At 46.7% G+C, this 16699-nt stretch overlaps 2 protein-coding genes across 6 annotated transcripts in view; one reads left to right on the top strand and one right to left on the bottom strand.

Moving 5' to 3' along the window:
- Positions 1-10265, top strand: part of prmt7 (protein arginine methyltransferase 7) — a 32942-nt gene extending 22677 nt beyond the window's left edge. For 2 of the 3 annotated variants that reach the window (XM_041995984.1, XM_041995986.1), the window contains 8 exons: positions 3229-3312; positions 3404-3451; positions 5930-6019; positions 6962-7123; positions 7482-7556; positions 7863-8023; positions 9457-9553; positions 9923-10265. In XM_041995984.1, coding sequence (XP_041851918.1) covers positions 3229-3312; positions 3404-3451; positions 5930-6019; positions 6962-7123; positions 7482-7556; positions 7863-8023; positions 9457-9553; positions 9923-10078 — 873 coding nt within the window. In that variant the 3' untranslated portion in view covers positions 10079-10265. The remainder of the gene's footprint in view (positions 1-3228; positions 3313-3403; positions 3452-5929; positions 6020-6961; positions 7124-7481; positions 7557-7862; positions 8024-9456; positions 9554-9922) is intronic. The other variant, XM_041995987.1, reaches the window with a different exon arrangement.
- Positions 10266-10843: 578 nt separating this feature from the next.
- On the bottom strand, positions 10844-16630 carry ciapin1 (cytokine induced apoptosis inhibitor 1). 3 transcript variants are annotated; one of them, XM_041995992.1, is made up of 9 exons: positions 16586-16630; positions 15453-15615; positions 15023-15166; positions 14316-14395; positions 12310-12478; positions 11962-12035; positions 11527-11648; positions 11165-11240; positions 10844-11089 (listed from the first exon to the last, which is right to left on the bottom strand). In XM_041995992.1, exons 2-9 carry the CDS (start codon positions 15607-15609, stop codon positions 10979-10981), a joined length of 933 nt encoding a protein of 310 aa, XP_041851926.1. In that variant the 5' UTR covers positions 15610-15615; positions 16586-16630; the 3' UTR covers positions 10844-10978. The 3 variants fall into 3 exon arrangements, with proteins under 3 accessions (XP_041851926.1, XP_041851923.1, XP_041851925.1); XM_041995989.1 differs by having other exon boundaries at positions 11962-12038; positions 16586-16623; XM_041995991.1 differs by lacking the exon at positions 16586-16630 and adding an exon at positions 16291-16554 and having other exon boundaries at positions 11962-12038.
- Between the last annotated feature and the right edge of the window lie 69 nt (positions 16631-16699).

Here is a 16699-nt window from a genome sequence, read left to right as displayed (position 1 = left end):
TGAGTAAGTAAAACTTTTGCTTCTTTGTAAGATCTAAGCAGACAGCAATGGCTGAGTAACTTCACAATACAAAGGATCATTTTCAAGAATGCCAAGCTGTCAGTTACACTGCATAACATGGTTTTATATCGATTTTTAATTAATTAGATTTTTGTTGTTTGTTTTTGCAGTTTGGATGAACAAAAAGGAATTGCTGTGCAATCAGCGTACAGGAATGAGAAGCAGGCCAAAGTGTTTATGCATTACGTAGCAGAGGTGGAGAGAAACGACATCAGAGAGAATCTGAAAAACGCTAAATTTCTCTCTATTACCACAGGATGGCTCCACAGACAGTTCTGTGAAAGAGGGGAAGTTTATGTCAGATTCTGTCACCAGGGCCAAATGTTTGTTGGCATCAAGTCGGTGGAGAAGGCAGACGCATCACACATAAGCAAAGCCATCAGTGCCATCATGGATGAAGCGAGTGATGACTGGGGGAACAAGTTGGTCGCTCTGGGAGCTGATGGAGCTTCAGTAATGACTGGAGCCAAAAATGGTCTTATCAGCCAGCGGAAGGGCGACAGGGCCTACATCATTGGCATCCATTGCATGGCACACCACCTTCAACTGAGCTTTTCTGATGCCATGTGGTCAAATGTGATGTTCCAGAAAGTAGAATACCTCCTTGGTGGCCTTTTATCACACCAGTGCACTTAACAGGGCAAATCTGATAAACAGCTTCCAGGCTTTCGGGCACACGCCATTGGTGTCCACCAGAATTGGTGGGACCCGATGGATAGGACACCTACTGCGTGCCCTGGACCATCTCCTGCGAGGTTACCGGGGGCTTGTCCTGCACCTTGAGCAGGTAGTGGCTCTAGATTGCTATGCTAAGTAGCACTCAGTAATCAATAATGTGTAATGTCCAATAAATAACAGTTACATTAAAAACTTGTACCATAATTGATCTACAGCAATTGTCTATTGATGTGTTTGTTGTTTATGTATTTTAGATTCAGTCTCCTGATGCTCAAATATCCGAGGTGTCCAGCAGGCCAAGGCCAGGAAGGACTCCACTGTCAGGGAAGCTGTTTTTGTCCACGTTTGTGGCTTCCTGCCCAACACTCACACATGTGAGCAGCCGGTCTCTCATCACTAAATCAGAGGCCCACAGTGGCCTGTGCTCTACACAGGCAGTACTTGAAGTACAAAACCACATATGTCTGTTTACTTTTAGTATTTTCTTTTAAAAAGGTTATATTGGAAAGAGAGAAAGTGTGTTGCTGTTATTCATCAGACGGGCCCATGATGAAAGCCACATTTGCAGAAGGCTATGAGGGAATGTCACTTACCAGAGCAGCTGATAACAAGGCGCTCATCACCTCCCACAGAAGCTAGTAGAGAGTATGCCTCGCGGCTTCCAGGAAGCCAGTGTAGGGGTTCTGCATGCTACCAAGCTAGTCAGCTTCACCAACCAGCCAGAGTCAGGAGATCAAGCAGCAGGTTGCTTTATTAGAGCAGTCCAGTCAGGCTGTGAATCAAAACTGCTTGCTTATTGTAATGTGATGTATTTGTACTATTATTTTAGATTTTGGTGACACAGAAGTAGAAACACTTGTGGACCACTTCAAGCCTGTCCTGGTGACCTCTGGTATCCATGTTGAAAGGATCCCTGACCAGTGGACTGTCCTCAAGGCACTGATGTTCCAAGAGCCCAAGTCCCTGCTGAAGATGTCCCGGATCAGTGTTAACAGGAGCCTTCAGCATTCCTGCCCTGATTTGCTGGCATTATTTGACTTGATCCTGTCCCTCCCTCCACTGCTGAATGTGAAAGAGGGTTCAACACAATGAAACTAGTCAAAACCGACTGGCGGTCCAGTCTAAACCCTGAGACACTGTCAGATCTCCTTATGGTCCAGCTGTGTTCTCCAGAAATAAGAGAGTATGATCCCAGGAAGGCTGTACTGCTGTGGCACAAGGACTGTTAGGAGCAGGAGGCCAGACTTCATGGACTGTGTGAAAGCACCAAGAGCAGAGAAGGAGTCAGATTAGGTTTCAGTTAATGAATTCAGACGTTGACAGTTTATCAAATAAAATATTTTTTCTTGTTGCTGTTAAATTTTGCTGTGACTTCCTGTCTGTTTGCATCCAACATATTACCATATTATAGAAATAACATGCGGTAACATGAGGTATGTGTGGGAAAATAATTTAATATTTTGGTCGGTAAAAAAATATGCTCGGCCGGTGGATTTTGTCATCTTCCGGCCAACTTGGCCGATGAGTCAAAGTTAATTTTGGACACTGGTTGTTGGGTAGCGCAGGCTGTCGCATCTCTGCAGCAGTTTCTTCAGGTCAGCGGATGCTTTACGGCGCTGCGGACACATCTCCGAACATCTTGATGGTAGCTGCTGTACTGTTTTAGTTGTCGAGCAGCCGGGAGGCGAATAACCAGTTCCCGTGGTCTGTCATGCTCAGCTGGGCAAGGTTGCAGAGTACGGTGGTACATTTCATTTTCACCATCACCGCCTTCAACTCTTTCGGGAAAGCCCACCAAGCTTAGGTTGTTTCGGCGGGCTCTATTTTCCATGTCATCAAGTTTTCCTCTGAGCTGGCCTCAACTCTCCATGTAGATCCACAGCGGTTGCTTCATATTCCATCTGTTCGGCCAAAAGATCCCCCAACTTTTTATTGATAACTGAGTGTTCACTGTGTATTTTCTCCACTATCTTTTTCTACTCAAGCAGTCCTCTTACCATGTCATGTATCCTGGAGAAGCCCTTGTCCATCTCTGAATGAAGGCAGGTGGTGTGTCCTCGCTGGGCTGTGGTTGCGTGCTATTATCCACAGATGCGCCCACCGGCATGCTATCATCTCCTCGCCTTAAACCCTTTCTGGTGCTCATTGCGAAGTAGTGATTCAAATATATAGATACAAAGCCAGAACAACTGTAGAGTAACTTGTCTGAAAGTTTCCACAGTATATCGTCAATTAGAGGGATTTATATTATTATTATAATTATTTCAGTGGAGCAAAGCGAGTCGTGACGTGTCCACTACCTACGTCGCCATCTTACTTTAGCTTTCCACATGAGAATCTACTCATTGCATTAGTTGGGGTTAAATAACTTGTTTCATCTGAACGATAATCAGCGCTGCAAGAATAACCTCTTTGCTTAAATTCAGGTGGGAATGTTTTACTCTGGATAGGAAACGTACAACTGTCTCTAATGAGCCGTGTCCACCGCAGGTTCTCAGAGATGACGGCGTTTGTCTGGCCGTCAGTGATGGAAGTCTGCTTCCGGTGATCGCTCATATGCTTGGAGCCAGAAAGGTACTCTGCTCTCATCATGTGTTTACACACTGCAGCTTCACGAGGCCAACACACCACATTTGTCCTTTTTTTTTTTATTTCCCCTGCTCAGGTGTTCAGTTTGGAAAACTCCAGAATGTCTAAACAGGTTGTGGAGCAGGTAAAGTATTTAGTTTTCTATCAGATCTTTGAGATGTGTTAAATCCATTATTTACTAAGTTGACATCATACTGTGTTAATAAAGACATCAGCTCATTTGCTGAATGTTTACTGAGGAAACTAATCAAAGCCGCAGGCTTTAATTGATTAATTTCCGCTATGGTGCGGCGCCGGCCTATGCCACCGCCTCCTCTGCAACCACCCTGCCATGACGCTTTCACCTGTACCTGCATCCACGCATGTGTTCATGCTGGTGTGTACAGCATCACCTGGAAGTCCAGTGCAGCGCCTCAGTTTGTGTGAATGCTGCTATAAGCTGTCAGGAATCATGAGTAAGTGAAATGATGCTGTAAAGTACTGTTTTGCTGATGAATGCAGGTCATTTAAGCCCCGTTTCCAGAGCAGGGCTGCATGGCGGGTCGGGACACATTTTTCAGTGTTTCCACATGTAAAAACTGAGAAAGGTCGCTAATGTCCAGCCTGACCCGTCCTACTTTGTTGGGGCCCTTCTGTTCTGGTCTGATGGCGTCATGCTGTGACGTAGCTGAGGCATCTATTGCTATCCGGCTGATGCTTCGCCTCTCAGGTAAGGTTACGGTTGCTGTTTACAAAGCACATTCACACCCTAACCGTCCCAATCCGTCCCGACTTAACCAGTCCTGTCCCGACCCGCCGATGGAAACAAAGCTTAAGGCTTTACAATGAGTCACTTCACCATTCTATATTCATGGAGTCACAGAGTCGCCCTGAGACAGCGGATACCATCAAGCTAGCTGCTGGTGCGAACCTGAGGGAGGCCAGGCACTCTATTGTGGTAGATGGTAGAGGATACCATCAAGTTAGCAGCCAGAGCAAGCCCAGGTGAGGCTAGGCACTCCACTGAGCTTGCTGCTATCATCGAGCTAGCCACCAACATCGAGCTAACGAGTGAACGGACTAACTGTTGTTATGCAGTTTCCACTTGCACATTCAGCTGTTTCCAGCTGCTGACAGACGCCTGTGCTTCTGTGCTAACCAGCTGCTGCTAACCCATTAAAGCTTGGCTAACTAGTACCACAGCCTGCATCCTCTGGTACAAATTAAAATGGGACCAAAGCAGCAAAGAAACACTGAAGAAGAATATGTATCCTTCACTCAGATAAAAGGCTTGTTGAATCACCAGAAAGACGTGTTCATTGCTATGTTACAGCAACAGCAGGAAGACTTTGTTAAAGTCATTATGGACTCGACTAATTCCAAGTTGGATTCATTCACGAAAGGAGATCTCAAATTAAGCATGCAAATATACACAGAAAGATGTGAATGAACTAAAGATCACTCAAGCAAAACAGTCTGATCATTGCAACACAATTCAAACAGGCGTTTAATGTGAAGGTCTGCAGGTCGTCCTGGACAAGCCGGAGTACCTGGAGGGTCAGTAGAGGGGGAACAACATTGTGATGGAATACCTGAAGCCCAAGTGACTCCTGGGCAGATTCAGAGGAGAATAGTAAAAGACTGAAGCAGACGTTACAGAGGGAGATAGAGGTGGAGCGTGCTCACCGCACAGGTGAAGCTGAAGCTGCCGGAGAAAGACCACCATCCATAGTGGTCAAGGGAAAGGCTGCGGCCACACACTGCAGACAGATGGCAAGAAGATCACTCGACTTTTTGACTCTTCTGTGTTTCCTGGCAATTGATTTTGGATTCGGACACTGGATTATCCACAGATACCCTTGATTTGACTATTCCCTGGTTTACAACGCTGATTCTTGGGGCTGAAAACAAAGAAGCCAGTTGACTAGTTGGCAAACACTGATCAACACTAAGGCCCATTTATGCTGCTATGTGCGTAATTTGGTCCGTTTTCAGGGAGCTTAGCTATCCGTCGCTCGACACAGAAGACGGAGGAATACCACCAGAAACTGCGGGGGCAGTACTGAGCAGAACAGCTGGACCAGGGAAAGAAACAAACCAGAGAAGAAGAGGACCAGGAAGGGAACAAAAGAGCAGAAGAAGAATGAAGACGAGCACAACTGTAGAAATTGCGCAAACTTTTGAAGAAAGACTGTGCGAGTGTTTAGGGCGTGTTGGGCGGTGGGAGCGATGCATCACCGCCGCTAAACAGCGTCTGAAACTGATGTCGGAACGCGGAAATGAAACTCAGCACTGCCCTCTAGTGGAGGAACGGACTTAACAACCATGGCAACGTAAAACATGCATGGAAGCATGAGGATGGTGACGTATGACAACATGTGAAACGGACGTCGCTGTTTACACTTGTAAGGGAGCAGAAACGGGCCTTTATGTTCCCACCATCAATATAAGACCAAACATTCACCAAAACTGGAAGGAAATACATTTTGTGACTTTGCATGAGCTTGTAGAAACGAAGCTTCTGTGAATGTGAGCTGTGATGAAAGCTGAAGGAGCCGCTGTATGTACAGGTGGGATATAAGTGCATGAAAGAAGCTGTGATGTCCCACATTTTTCTCTGCAGATATTGGAAGCCAACGCGATGAGCAGAGGTGTAGAGCTGCTGGAGGTTAGACCTGAACAGCTGACAAGAAACGACCTCAGAGGCGAACAGGTAACTTCATCTGATCGTCTCTGTAATTCTGCCTCATACATGATTGGACAAAAATCAGATTTACATTTAACAACCTGAGTAGGGTCATGTTTAAAAATAATTAATTTCCATGGAAACGGCCGGTTTAAATGAGACAGATAATCTGTTCATGTGCCTGTCATGCATCAGATTATCTAAGAGTCAATAATCTACGTAGCTTTAAGGGTCTTGCTAAGGACCCAACTGGAAGGTGTTGATGTTCATCCCCTTGGGAAATCGAACTCTGGTCTCCCGCATGGGAGACAGATGCTAACTGAGTTATCCAGCCTGGGTTAGAGTAACTAACTTTATCACAGAGCACCTGTACAGGAGGCAGCATGAGGTGCTACAGTCCAGCAGGTGTTAGCAGACAGCAGGAAGCAGCATGCTAGCATGTAGCATAGCAACATGGCGGGAGAAACTCAGCTAAAAGACTCTGCCAAGCATCGGCATCCAAACCGAACACAGTTCTAACCCCAGCAGTTCTTTGGGAATGTAGAAACCATGAGAGCAGCTCTGTCCAGAGCTTCGGCTAACTTCCCCACTGGAACCCGTCATATGGAGGAAGAGACTCAGCTGGCTCCAGAGACGGCTGCCTCTTCACCAGAAACCAGGCCTTGTTTGATTCCAGCTCTAAAAGTATGTTGTCCTATGACTCTGCCTTAGTTTGAAATGAAGTGCGATGCTCTGCTCATTACCGGCTGCTATGCTCTGGTTTCCACTGAGTCCGGGTTTTCTTTCAGATGGCCGCTTTCTGCTGCAGGTGAATTTACTCTGACACAGTGACAGACTTGTGTGGTAATCTCACACGTCTCGGCGTTCTGTAGAGGCTCTCGTGGTTGTGGAGATGAACCTGATTTATGTGGGTCAGGAGGCAGAAACGATGAAGCTGACCCACCTGAGTCTATGTTGTGTGTTTCTAAGATCTCAGTCCTGATGGGTGAGCCGTACTTCAGCACCAGCCTGCTACCATGGCACTCCCTCTTCTTCTGGTATTGTCGCACCGCCCTGTCCGGTCTCCTGCGACCCGACGCCGCCGTCCTGCCTGGCGCCGCCTCGCTGCACATGCTGGCTGTGGAGTTCCAGGTCACCTGCTGTTCTATAAAACATCTCTCAAGCAACATTTCATGCCTTAAAAATCAACTTCCTGAAAACATGCTTGTTCTCTCTCCTCAGTAGTTCTAGAGTTGGTTGTTTCAGTCGCCTCTGTTTCCATCACGGCCCAAATAAACATCCAAATGTTAAATTAATGATTACAGGTCAAGTTAAAGAGCTCGTACTGTTACATGGAGAGAAATACTGGAACCAGGAATGTTTATAATAAACCCATTTCCTCTGAATGGATGCCAGGGCCTTTCTGGGTTCCTGTTTGGAGGTTCATCTCCATCCCTGTGAAAGTCCTTATCTAAGATTTTAGAAAATAAATGCTTGTTTTTTTAACCAGGATTTGTGGAGAATAAGAGCTCCATGTGGAAACTGTGAGGGCTTCGATGTCTCCCCCATGGATGAAATGGTCCAGGTAATAAAAACCTTAATGTTTACATCCGTTTGGACTTTAATAGAAGTGTGTTACTTTGGTTTATAGTTCCTTCACAGCTCGGTGAAGTCACACCTTCGCTGGCTTCTCATCGTGTATTTCTGTCCTTGTCGCCAATCATCTTAAAACTGACGTGCGAGCGTCGGTTCGGCTCTGTTAGAGTTTTAATCAGCATTCATACAGTCTCGTTTCAGCCTCCAGCTGACGGCAGGAAGCAGCCTGAACCGGAGCTTCTGCTGATATCTGAGGAACATGTCGGATCACAAACCTTCTCTCTTGTCTCCTCAGCGGTCTCTGGACTTCCGCGAGTCCCGCGAGGCGGAGCCACACCCACTGTGGGAGTACCCATGTCGGGCGCTCACTCAGTCCGCCGCCGTCATGACCTTTAACTTCACACAGTGCGTGCCTCAACAGCCAATCAGCAGCCAGGGATCACTACCTTTCATAAGGTGTGTTTTTTATGCCTCTCAATCCTGAATCAGACTGATGCCAAACATTTCTGCTTTCTGTGTCCGTAACGAAGATTAGGGTTGCAAAGGGGAAATTTCCAGAAACTTTCTATGGGAATTTTGGAAATATTCCAAATTGTAAACTTTCCACAGGAATTATGGGAATTATTGGGAGTTCATGGGAATTAACTGGAATTTGGGGATAATTTCGAACTGTTATATCCAAACATAAATATCAAGATTTTGTTTTGTCATAAGTAGACATCCATGCAAAATAAAACAATTAAAAACATGACTTTTCAGCAGATTTACTTCAGACTGGAAAACTTTACTTCCTGTACTGAGCAACACCCCCATTCAAAATGTGAAATGAAAGCCTCCCAAGCCTAGTTTCTGCATGTTCTACATTTTTTCCAGACCCTTTCAGTCAGTAGCCTCTTCCTGGGCCCCATCAACATCCTCCATGTTCGCCTCTTCGGCATCCGACTCCTCTTCCTCATTGTTCGGCCTTGTTGAGGATGGCTATGTCAGGCTCAGACAGCCTTCGGTTTGTCCGAATGGTCGCCGGTTTTTCCACGCTCACATTTGTGAGCCAGCTGCGAACCTTTGTGTCCGTGTTGCCGAACAGTGACCGGTCGCTCTGAGGCGGCTGATGACGGTGGGATTTGGAGGATGATGGAGGCTACAGGTGCAAGGGCCTCAGATCCACCAGGTGGATGCAGATGTGTGCTCGCATGACTGCCAGATTCCTTCCCAAAGGCCTTGCTTGGTTCGGTACTCTGCCAAACTGCCCAGAACTTTACCTGAATAGCATAGATTATCAGGTGTGCTTGCTATAAATCTGGTTTTTAGCCACAATTATGCAACATTTTATTTTCTCAACCATATTTACGTTCTCTGTTACCTGAATAAACCTTACATTTAGTACATTTCTGGTTAATTCCCAAATATTCACGTTAATTCCCATGGAAAGTTTCCAACTTTGACAATTCCCAGAATTTTTCAACCCTAACGACGACGCAGATCAAAACTCAACAGAAAAACTAAACAGAAAACGAGCTCCGGATAGAAACCACATCCCTGTGATCTAGTCTCAGTCCAAAGATCTACACGATGGTGGAGGTCGGCTTTGGAATGCAACCTGTGGAAAGGTCAGGGGTCAGTCCTGGGGTCAGGGTCCGGGATCAGGGGGTCAGTCCCGGGGTCAGGGTCCGGGATCAGGGGGTCAGTCCCGGGGTCAGGGTCCGGGATCAGGGGGTCAGTCCCGGGGTCAGGGTCCAGGGTCAGGGGGTCAGTCCCTGGTTCAGGGTCTTGGATCAGGGGGTCAGACTCAGGTTCAGGGTCCGGGATCAGGGGGTCAGATCCGGGTTCAGACCCGGGTTCATTTCTGCTGGTCATCTTCATCATGTCGTATTATTGACGGTGTGTTTCAGGACCGGTCGCTGCCATGGCGTTGCCTTATGGATGGAGTACCACCTAACTGATGACATCACCGTCAGCACAGGTCTGATTGGGCCAATCAGTGAGCAGGTATCAGCTTTCACCTAGAGCGTTTTTATCTGGCGCTTTTCATACTTTGGCTGATTTGTTCTGTCAAACAAACACTGGACGAGGAAACGTAGAGAAATATTTTCTGACGTTAACGTCGAGCCGTTTTCTAAGTTCAGGCTCTTTCTTTGCGAATCACGGACTCATTCCAGGCTGATTCTACCGCTTTATTCTGGCAGGGATGTCACACATCAGATTCTCAAACAGAAAATAAACTAAGTGCAAACCTTTGCTTTGCAACTTGTTGGTTAAAAGATCAGAAAAAGCTGTTTTCAGTTGAATGGGTAAGCTGTTAGCTGTGCTGGCTACAACGCTCTAAAACATCTTGCATTTTCCATGTTGTTCCTGCAGGGCGACTGCGAGTGGAGTCGACACAGGAAACAGGGCGTTTATTTCTTCAGGTCGCCGTGGCAGAGTCCAGGTGACGGCAGGCGGCAGGTGTCCTACAGCTTCACCTTTCAGCCCAGTTCAGGAGACATCAAGATGGACTTTAGCATCACAGCCTGACTTCTTCCTCCTGCAGCACATTTATTAATCTGTGGTCGTCGTCTTCGTCCATTTTCCTTCTTTACACATTAATAACTGCTTACGTGACCATCATCATCCACAGGCCTGCCAGACTTTACTAACATCCCAGAATGACTTACTGGGACATTTGTAAAACTCTCTGGTTTGGATAAAGTTTTATACTGAACGATGCGTTTGTGTCCTAGTTGTCTGTGAAGGTAGATGATTTCATCCAGACGTTTTCCGTCATGGACATGTTTGCGCAGGAAGCTGTTGCCGGGGGCAACAGGCTGGTGCCTCCTGGAGATATTTACGTACTGATGGAGTAAACTGTGTTTTATATCATTGCATCCCAGATGGTTAGCACAATGCTTCCAGCCAGACTGGGAAATAAAAACCAGACTTTCATGTTAACTGGAAACCAGTAAAAATGTTTGTAGAGACACGGTGAAAAGGGAGGAGTTTCATCTGATAAATAGCTGCTGTTTGACCCTGTTAACGTACGAGTAGCTGCAACTCTACAAAGACCTGTCAGATCTGCCTGTAAAACAGTAAAATTAACTCTGAACTGAAGTTGTTCTAAACGCAACGTTTGTCAGAAAAGACAAATTAGACCAGTGACATAAAACGTAAACCTAAATATATATTTATATCTTCCTGTAACTGGAACAAGAAAAGCATCTTTCCATTTGATCCGTATTGATCCAGATTCCTCAGCAGAAACGTGACCTCACTTGTATAAAAAACCTGATTCAGAGGCAGAAGTCAAACGCTGTGGTTTATTGAAATGGGACTCCTGAATGAAGCAACTGGTTCCCAGCCAGCAGCCGGGAATCATCGGAGGGAGTCGAGTCTTGGATGGAACATGAGGAATGTTTTGGAGCTGAGAGATCTGCAGTTTCAGGCGTCGGTCAGCGCGTTGTTGTCCAGAACAATCTTCTCTCCTGGCTTGAACGCTGGCATCCCCAGGTACGGACAGCTGGCGCATCGGAAGGCATCGCCAAGGTAACACTGCCACAGGTAAAATGCACATCATTATTTCCTCGGTTTGTCCTGCCAGGACAGGAAAGGCGAAGGTATACTCACACTTCCACATGCAGATTTTGGTAAGCTGGTTTTCTCTTTGCTCTCCTGCTCCAACTCTTCAGCAAGACCACACGTGCTGCACAAACACAAAATATCAGTTAAAATCTGCAGCAGCACCAACTTCATGTGATCAGCATCACAACGTACACGGCTGGAAAGTTTTCACTTCCTATATTAAAGCACATTTAGTTACGAGCTCTTTTGTGGCGAAAAACAGCAATAAAGGGTCCAACTACAAGCCTTCATCCAAGTACAATTCATTAAAAAGATCAGCAGCATCAATGTTCTGCTCGCGGTTTGGAGGCGAAAGACCAGATTTTTCCGGTATGCTGACGACTGATTGACCTCTGCTGGGATCTCACCAGTTCTTGCAGGCTTTCTTCTTCTTGGCAGCTCCTTCTCCACAGCTGGGAGCTTTCAGAGAAGATGGATCTGGCTTCTTCAGATCCTCCTCGTCCAGCAGAGAGTCCGAGTCCAACAGATCCTGGAACAACAACAACGGGATCACAACCCATTAACACCTAGATTTATTTACTATCATAAAAACAAAATGTAGAAAAAGACTGGAGTAAAAGAACACAATTGAATATTAAATAGAAAATAGTATTTTAAAAAACTAATTCATATAATGAGTAAAAGCAAATCAGATGAAAAGGCCAGAAGGGGTTAAAATCCATGCTAACACTTAGCTAATGCTAACGTGGTTATTACATGAGGGTCGTATCATGTCAGCGCGAGGGGCATGGCCCACACGGATCTACGTCACCACCACAAACCACGATCAGGCCGGTTCTCACCACATCGTCGTCATCCATGTCATTGGCCGACAGCGTCCACATTTTCACCGTGTTGGGATCCAGAGCCGGTTTCTCTGCTGGAAACAAGTTTGTGACAGAAAACTGTTAACCCTGTCAGATCGTACAGACTCTTCATCATCATCATCTATACGGATGCATGAGCACTGAAATCACATAAACGGCACATTTGCAGGAAGTAAAATCTGGAAATAAAATAATTTTACTTGGAATAAAAGTCATAATCAAGCCGCAACATGAGAGATTTTAGCTTTTCACGCCTTAAACGGGCAAGAAAACCTGAATGTTTGCAGGTGCTTGTTTCTCTTCCTCGTCTCGTTAGAAACCCACCTGGTTTGAGGGTCTTCTTTCCAAATGGCAGCGTGATCTGGCTGGAAGATCCCACCTCGTAGTTGGGTTTAGAAGCAGACATGCGGACTCGAGACGGGGCGTTTCCTTGGTAACCAGTATTCGCTGTGAGGGAGCTCAACGCCTCGGGGCTCAGTTCTGCTTTACTGATCTGAGATGAGACGAGTCAACAAGTGGTGAAACTTTCATGTGTGCTCTCTGATAACGGAAAATGTCAGACCTCGGTGCCTCCGCTGCCCTCTACTGGGACCATAAGCTCAGTTTGAAGGTTTCGCTCTTTCTCAAACAACTGTTTTAGTCCTGTATTATATCTAAACAGCACGGTACCACCTGCAGGAGGGGCCATAGGGGTCGGGCACAGTGTGAGCTGGGCGGCTGCCCGAGGCGGGGACCCGGGCGGTCTGATCCTCGGCTGCAAAAGCTAGCTCTAGGGACGTGAAATGTCACCTCTCTGGGGGGGAAGGAGCCTGAGCTGGTGCGCGAGGTTGAGCGGCTCCGGCTAGATATAGTTGGACTCACCTCGACACACGGCTTGGGCTCTGGAACCACTGTCCTTGAGAGGGGCTGGACCCTCTTCCATTCTGGAGTTGCTCCCGGTGAGAGGCGCCGAGCAGGTGTGGGCATGCTCATTGCTACCCGACTTGGCGCCTGTAAGTTGGGGTTTACCCCAGTGGACGAAAGGGTAGCCGGGTAGCCGGGTCCTAGTCTGAATCACCGGATCTGGGGACTGACAGACCACCTGCATCTACTGCACTGCTTTTCTTTTACGTCTCTTTATAAGAACGTACATCATCACGATCTCTGTCGTCAGTTTCGGGGCAAACATGGCGTCTGTGGAGGAAATTATGATAATGCACATTCTCAGACAGAGACATAAAAGAGGCAGTGCAGTGGACATCATAGTCCAAAGGGACAACAAGTACATCAAGACTTCTTTGTTCCTTTTGTGGGTTGGAAATCAACACTGCCCCCCACAGCTTCCAGTGGTTCTACTCCATTTACTCTGTCAGGCTATTGTAATGGAAAATTTATTCATATACCCTTATAGTTTGTAGGTTACACTTTGTATGTCTGTGTATCTAGATAAGAACTCCTTCTCACACCTTCCCCCCTCTCTCATCCCCTTTGTATGTCTGTGTATTTAGATAAGAACTCCTTCTCACACCTTCCCCCCTCTCTCATCCCCTCAACAGATGTTGAGAGTTTAATGAGCTTCCTCCTTTGCACCCTTCACTCCGTAACATTTGTTAGCAGCTATGTGAGAAATTTAAAACAATGACCTCCTACTGTGATGTTATCAGCTCATGCCTGGTATATTAACTAAGCTCACTGGTATCTGGCAGACTCTCGCAGACAAACTCCTTTGACTGTGTGACTCTCATTGCCGGCCGGCTCTTAATAAAACTACTTTGTTCGATTCTCACTTAGTGTGTGATCTTTGATAACTAAAAATTCCACAACACTACACATCTTCAAAAGCTCTGAAAACGGACCAAATTATATAAGTAAAGGACACAGAAGACGGACAAAATGCTCTGTATCCGTCTTTTTAGGAGAGCAAAAATAGCCTTAATACAACTCTAACAGGTATTGTTTTACTAAAGAGGAGAAATAATTATCCAAACACAAATTTCCTTACTCCCCGTATTAAGTTTATTTTTGTAATTATCTACTCCAGGGATAACTCCGGTCCTCCAGCCCCACTGTCCTGCAGAACTTCACTCCCTCCCCGACTGATTAATGGCTCTATAACAGACTTGTGCAGAGCTCTGTTTAGTCTGAATCAGGTGTGTTGCAGCAGGGAGACATCTAATACCTGCAGGAAGGTGGGCCGTAACTTGGGGACCACAACGCTACTAGATCATGTTTCTCATGTAGAACATAATAAAAGTACAGCAGCATAACAGGACCATTAATTCTCATTGACATCAATGCACCTGCAGGCACAGGTATGATTTAGGTATGTTTACATGAATCTAACCACTCACCTCCGTCACCGACATGAATCCAGACAACTTCATCGCTGACATAAGTTTCTCTGTAGTCCTCACACTCTGAGCTTCTATTTCTGTAACACAAAAACACACACTGTAGCACGAGCAAGTCCCAGCAAGGTCCCAACCTGGCAACGCCCCGACCCGGCAACGCCCCGACCCGGTAAGGTCCCGACCCTGCAACGCACCGACCCGGTAAGGTCCCGACCTGGCAACGCACCAACCCGGTAAGATCCCGACCCGGCAACGCCCCGACCCGGTAAGGTCCCTACCCGGCAACGCCCCGACCCTGAAGGTCCCGACCCGGCAACGCACCGACCCGGTAAGGCCTCGACCCGGCAATGCCCCGACCCGGTAATGCACCGACCCGGTAAGGTCCCGACCCGGCAACGCCCCGACCCTGAAGGTCCCGACCCGGCAACACACTGACCCGCCAACGCCCTGACCCGGCAAGGTCCCATCCTAGCAACGTCCCCACACGCTGCAGTGTCCACTCTGTGGTGGACCCTCTGGTAAACCAGAAGTTGGAGGCGAGAACGTGTGACAGGTGCAGCCAGCCGAAGGGCTACTGGCTCGTGGTTAAGGTGATTCAACTGTAGACAGAATGCAGTAAATGGGAATGTGTCACCTTTTTAAGGGGAAACAAGAAGACAAGGGCAGGTGGAGGGGCATCTGGGTGGAGAAGGGAGCCTGTTTCTTACCTGTAACTGGTTCCTCTAGGACCAGCCTGCCACCAGGTCTGAGCACTCTGACCATCTCTGCCAGCGTCTCTGAAGTGTGGATGGAGGAGCTGCCATCCAGGAGGCAGGAGAGCACCCAGTGGAAGCTGGATGCTGCATGAGAGGCTGGGGAGGGAAGAAGAACAGTTTCTTGACTGTAACCTCCAGACTGAACCATTATTCTGTGGCAGAGGTACATAATAAAGTTTATCTATTATTCTACTTAATGAAAAAACTTTTCACTGGATTTTACAGCTTGGCCAGTTTCTCTTAACGGTTTAATATTCTTCCCAAACTAATAAGCACAAGTTACTGTTTTAATAAACGGCACCTGGTCCTTATCCGATTTCCAGGATTTTCTTTCTAGGAATTAAAACAAGTCTTGGTTGTCAGACTTGATGGAGTAACTCACAGAGCAGCAGTCTCTCCATGTTCTCCACGGCCACCTTTCCGTCTGCACCAACAGCTGCAGCCAGTTCCTCTGCAGAGCGTTTCACGGCTCCTGGCGACGAAGGCCGAGTCCACACCAGCAGCACGTCGTCCCCGGGTCTGATGCCAAGGTCCGCCATGGTTCCCTGGGCAAACATTCACCCAAGCTCAAAAATGATGATGAAACTCAGAATCCAGTAAAACGGTAAGTAAACAGAGCCTGAACCCCCTCATTATAATAAGGACTGTTTACATGTGCAGGATTTACTGGATTCTTTCAGGTGTTCCTGTGGTTGGACGTGAGACTACATGTGGCCCGTAATTACTGGTAATGATGGCTCATACTATGTATGCATAGCCAAGAAAACCCCTGCGAAGGCCGCTGGTCTGTAGGTGAAGCTCCTGGCTTGCGACATGCACAATAATATCTGTATTTCCAGAGGGCTGGTGTCATATGGTACCTTGTTTATGTCAAATTTGTTTTACAGTACTGAACTGTGGAGCTCCTTGTGGTGCCGGATCAAAACTGGCATCTAAAGGGTTCATTCTTTATGGCGCTTCATAAATTAAAAGTGAGTCTTGTAATTAAAAACAAAACGTGAAAAATATTACCCCATTATTTTACTGCAGTCCCAACGTTTTTTTACACGGAGGGTTGAACAACCACAACCTGCACAGACTCGCGCTCCAGTTGAAGCCATCAGCGGTTATTAACGCAGGCAGGATGCACCTGGACTATGTAATGTTATCATTTCGATTCAATGTGGAATGAGGTCACTTTCAGGTCGCGTGCCCTGCGGTCTCGTGTCAGCTGGACTCACCTGGAAGCTTCTGTCTGGCTAATTAAGCTTACTAAATAGTCTTTATTCTGTTTGGTAGCAGATAGGAAATATATGTGTAAAACGTTGCACAGAATCAGAAAGAAGTCATCCACGGTGAGAAAAGGTCTGGATGGTAGTTGAAGGGCGACGCTGATCAGATCCGTGTACGGAGCCCCTTTCACGGCCACCCGGACACGAAAAAGACCGATGCTTCAACACAGTTATTCTAAAATCCCTCCGGGAGCTTCTTTAGTTCAATAAAATACGCTTAATTTGCGTAAACTCTGGGACTTACCTTCGGCCCTGAGCGCAGCTTAAAAAAAACTTAATGAACTTTCCGCTTTTTATTTTCAAAATAAAACGAATCGTGTCGTCTTGGGTATTCACTGTGTGTCTCGAAAAGAGAAGA

Source organism: Melanotaenia boesemani, chromosome 10, assembly GCF_017639745.1.
Source record: "Melanotaenia boesemani isolate fMelBoe1 chromosome 10, fMelBoe1.pri, whole genome shotgun sequence".
Classification (NCBI taxonomy): Eukaryota; Metazoa; Chordata; class Actinopteri; order Atheriniformes; family Melanotaeniidae; genus Melanotaenia; species Melanotaenia boesemani.
The sequence above is the reverse complement of the archived record's forward strand: the minus strand, read 5'-3'. Positions and strand labels throughout refer to the sequence as shown.

Coding starts and splice junctions, on each gene's coding strand:
- ciapin1 (XM_041995989.1), bottom strand. CDS start 15,609: ATGGCGGACCTTGGCATCAGACCCGGGGACGACGTGCTGCTGGTGTGG. Junction 15,167..15,452: donor CATGGAGAGACTGCTGCTCT/GTGAGTTACTCC, acceptor TTCCCTCCCCAG/CCTCTCATGCAGCATCCAGC. Junction 12,039..12,309: donor AAAGAAGACCCTCAAACCAG/GTGGGTTTCTAA, acceptor ACTTGTTTCCAG/CAGAGAAACCGGCTCTGGAT.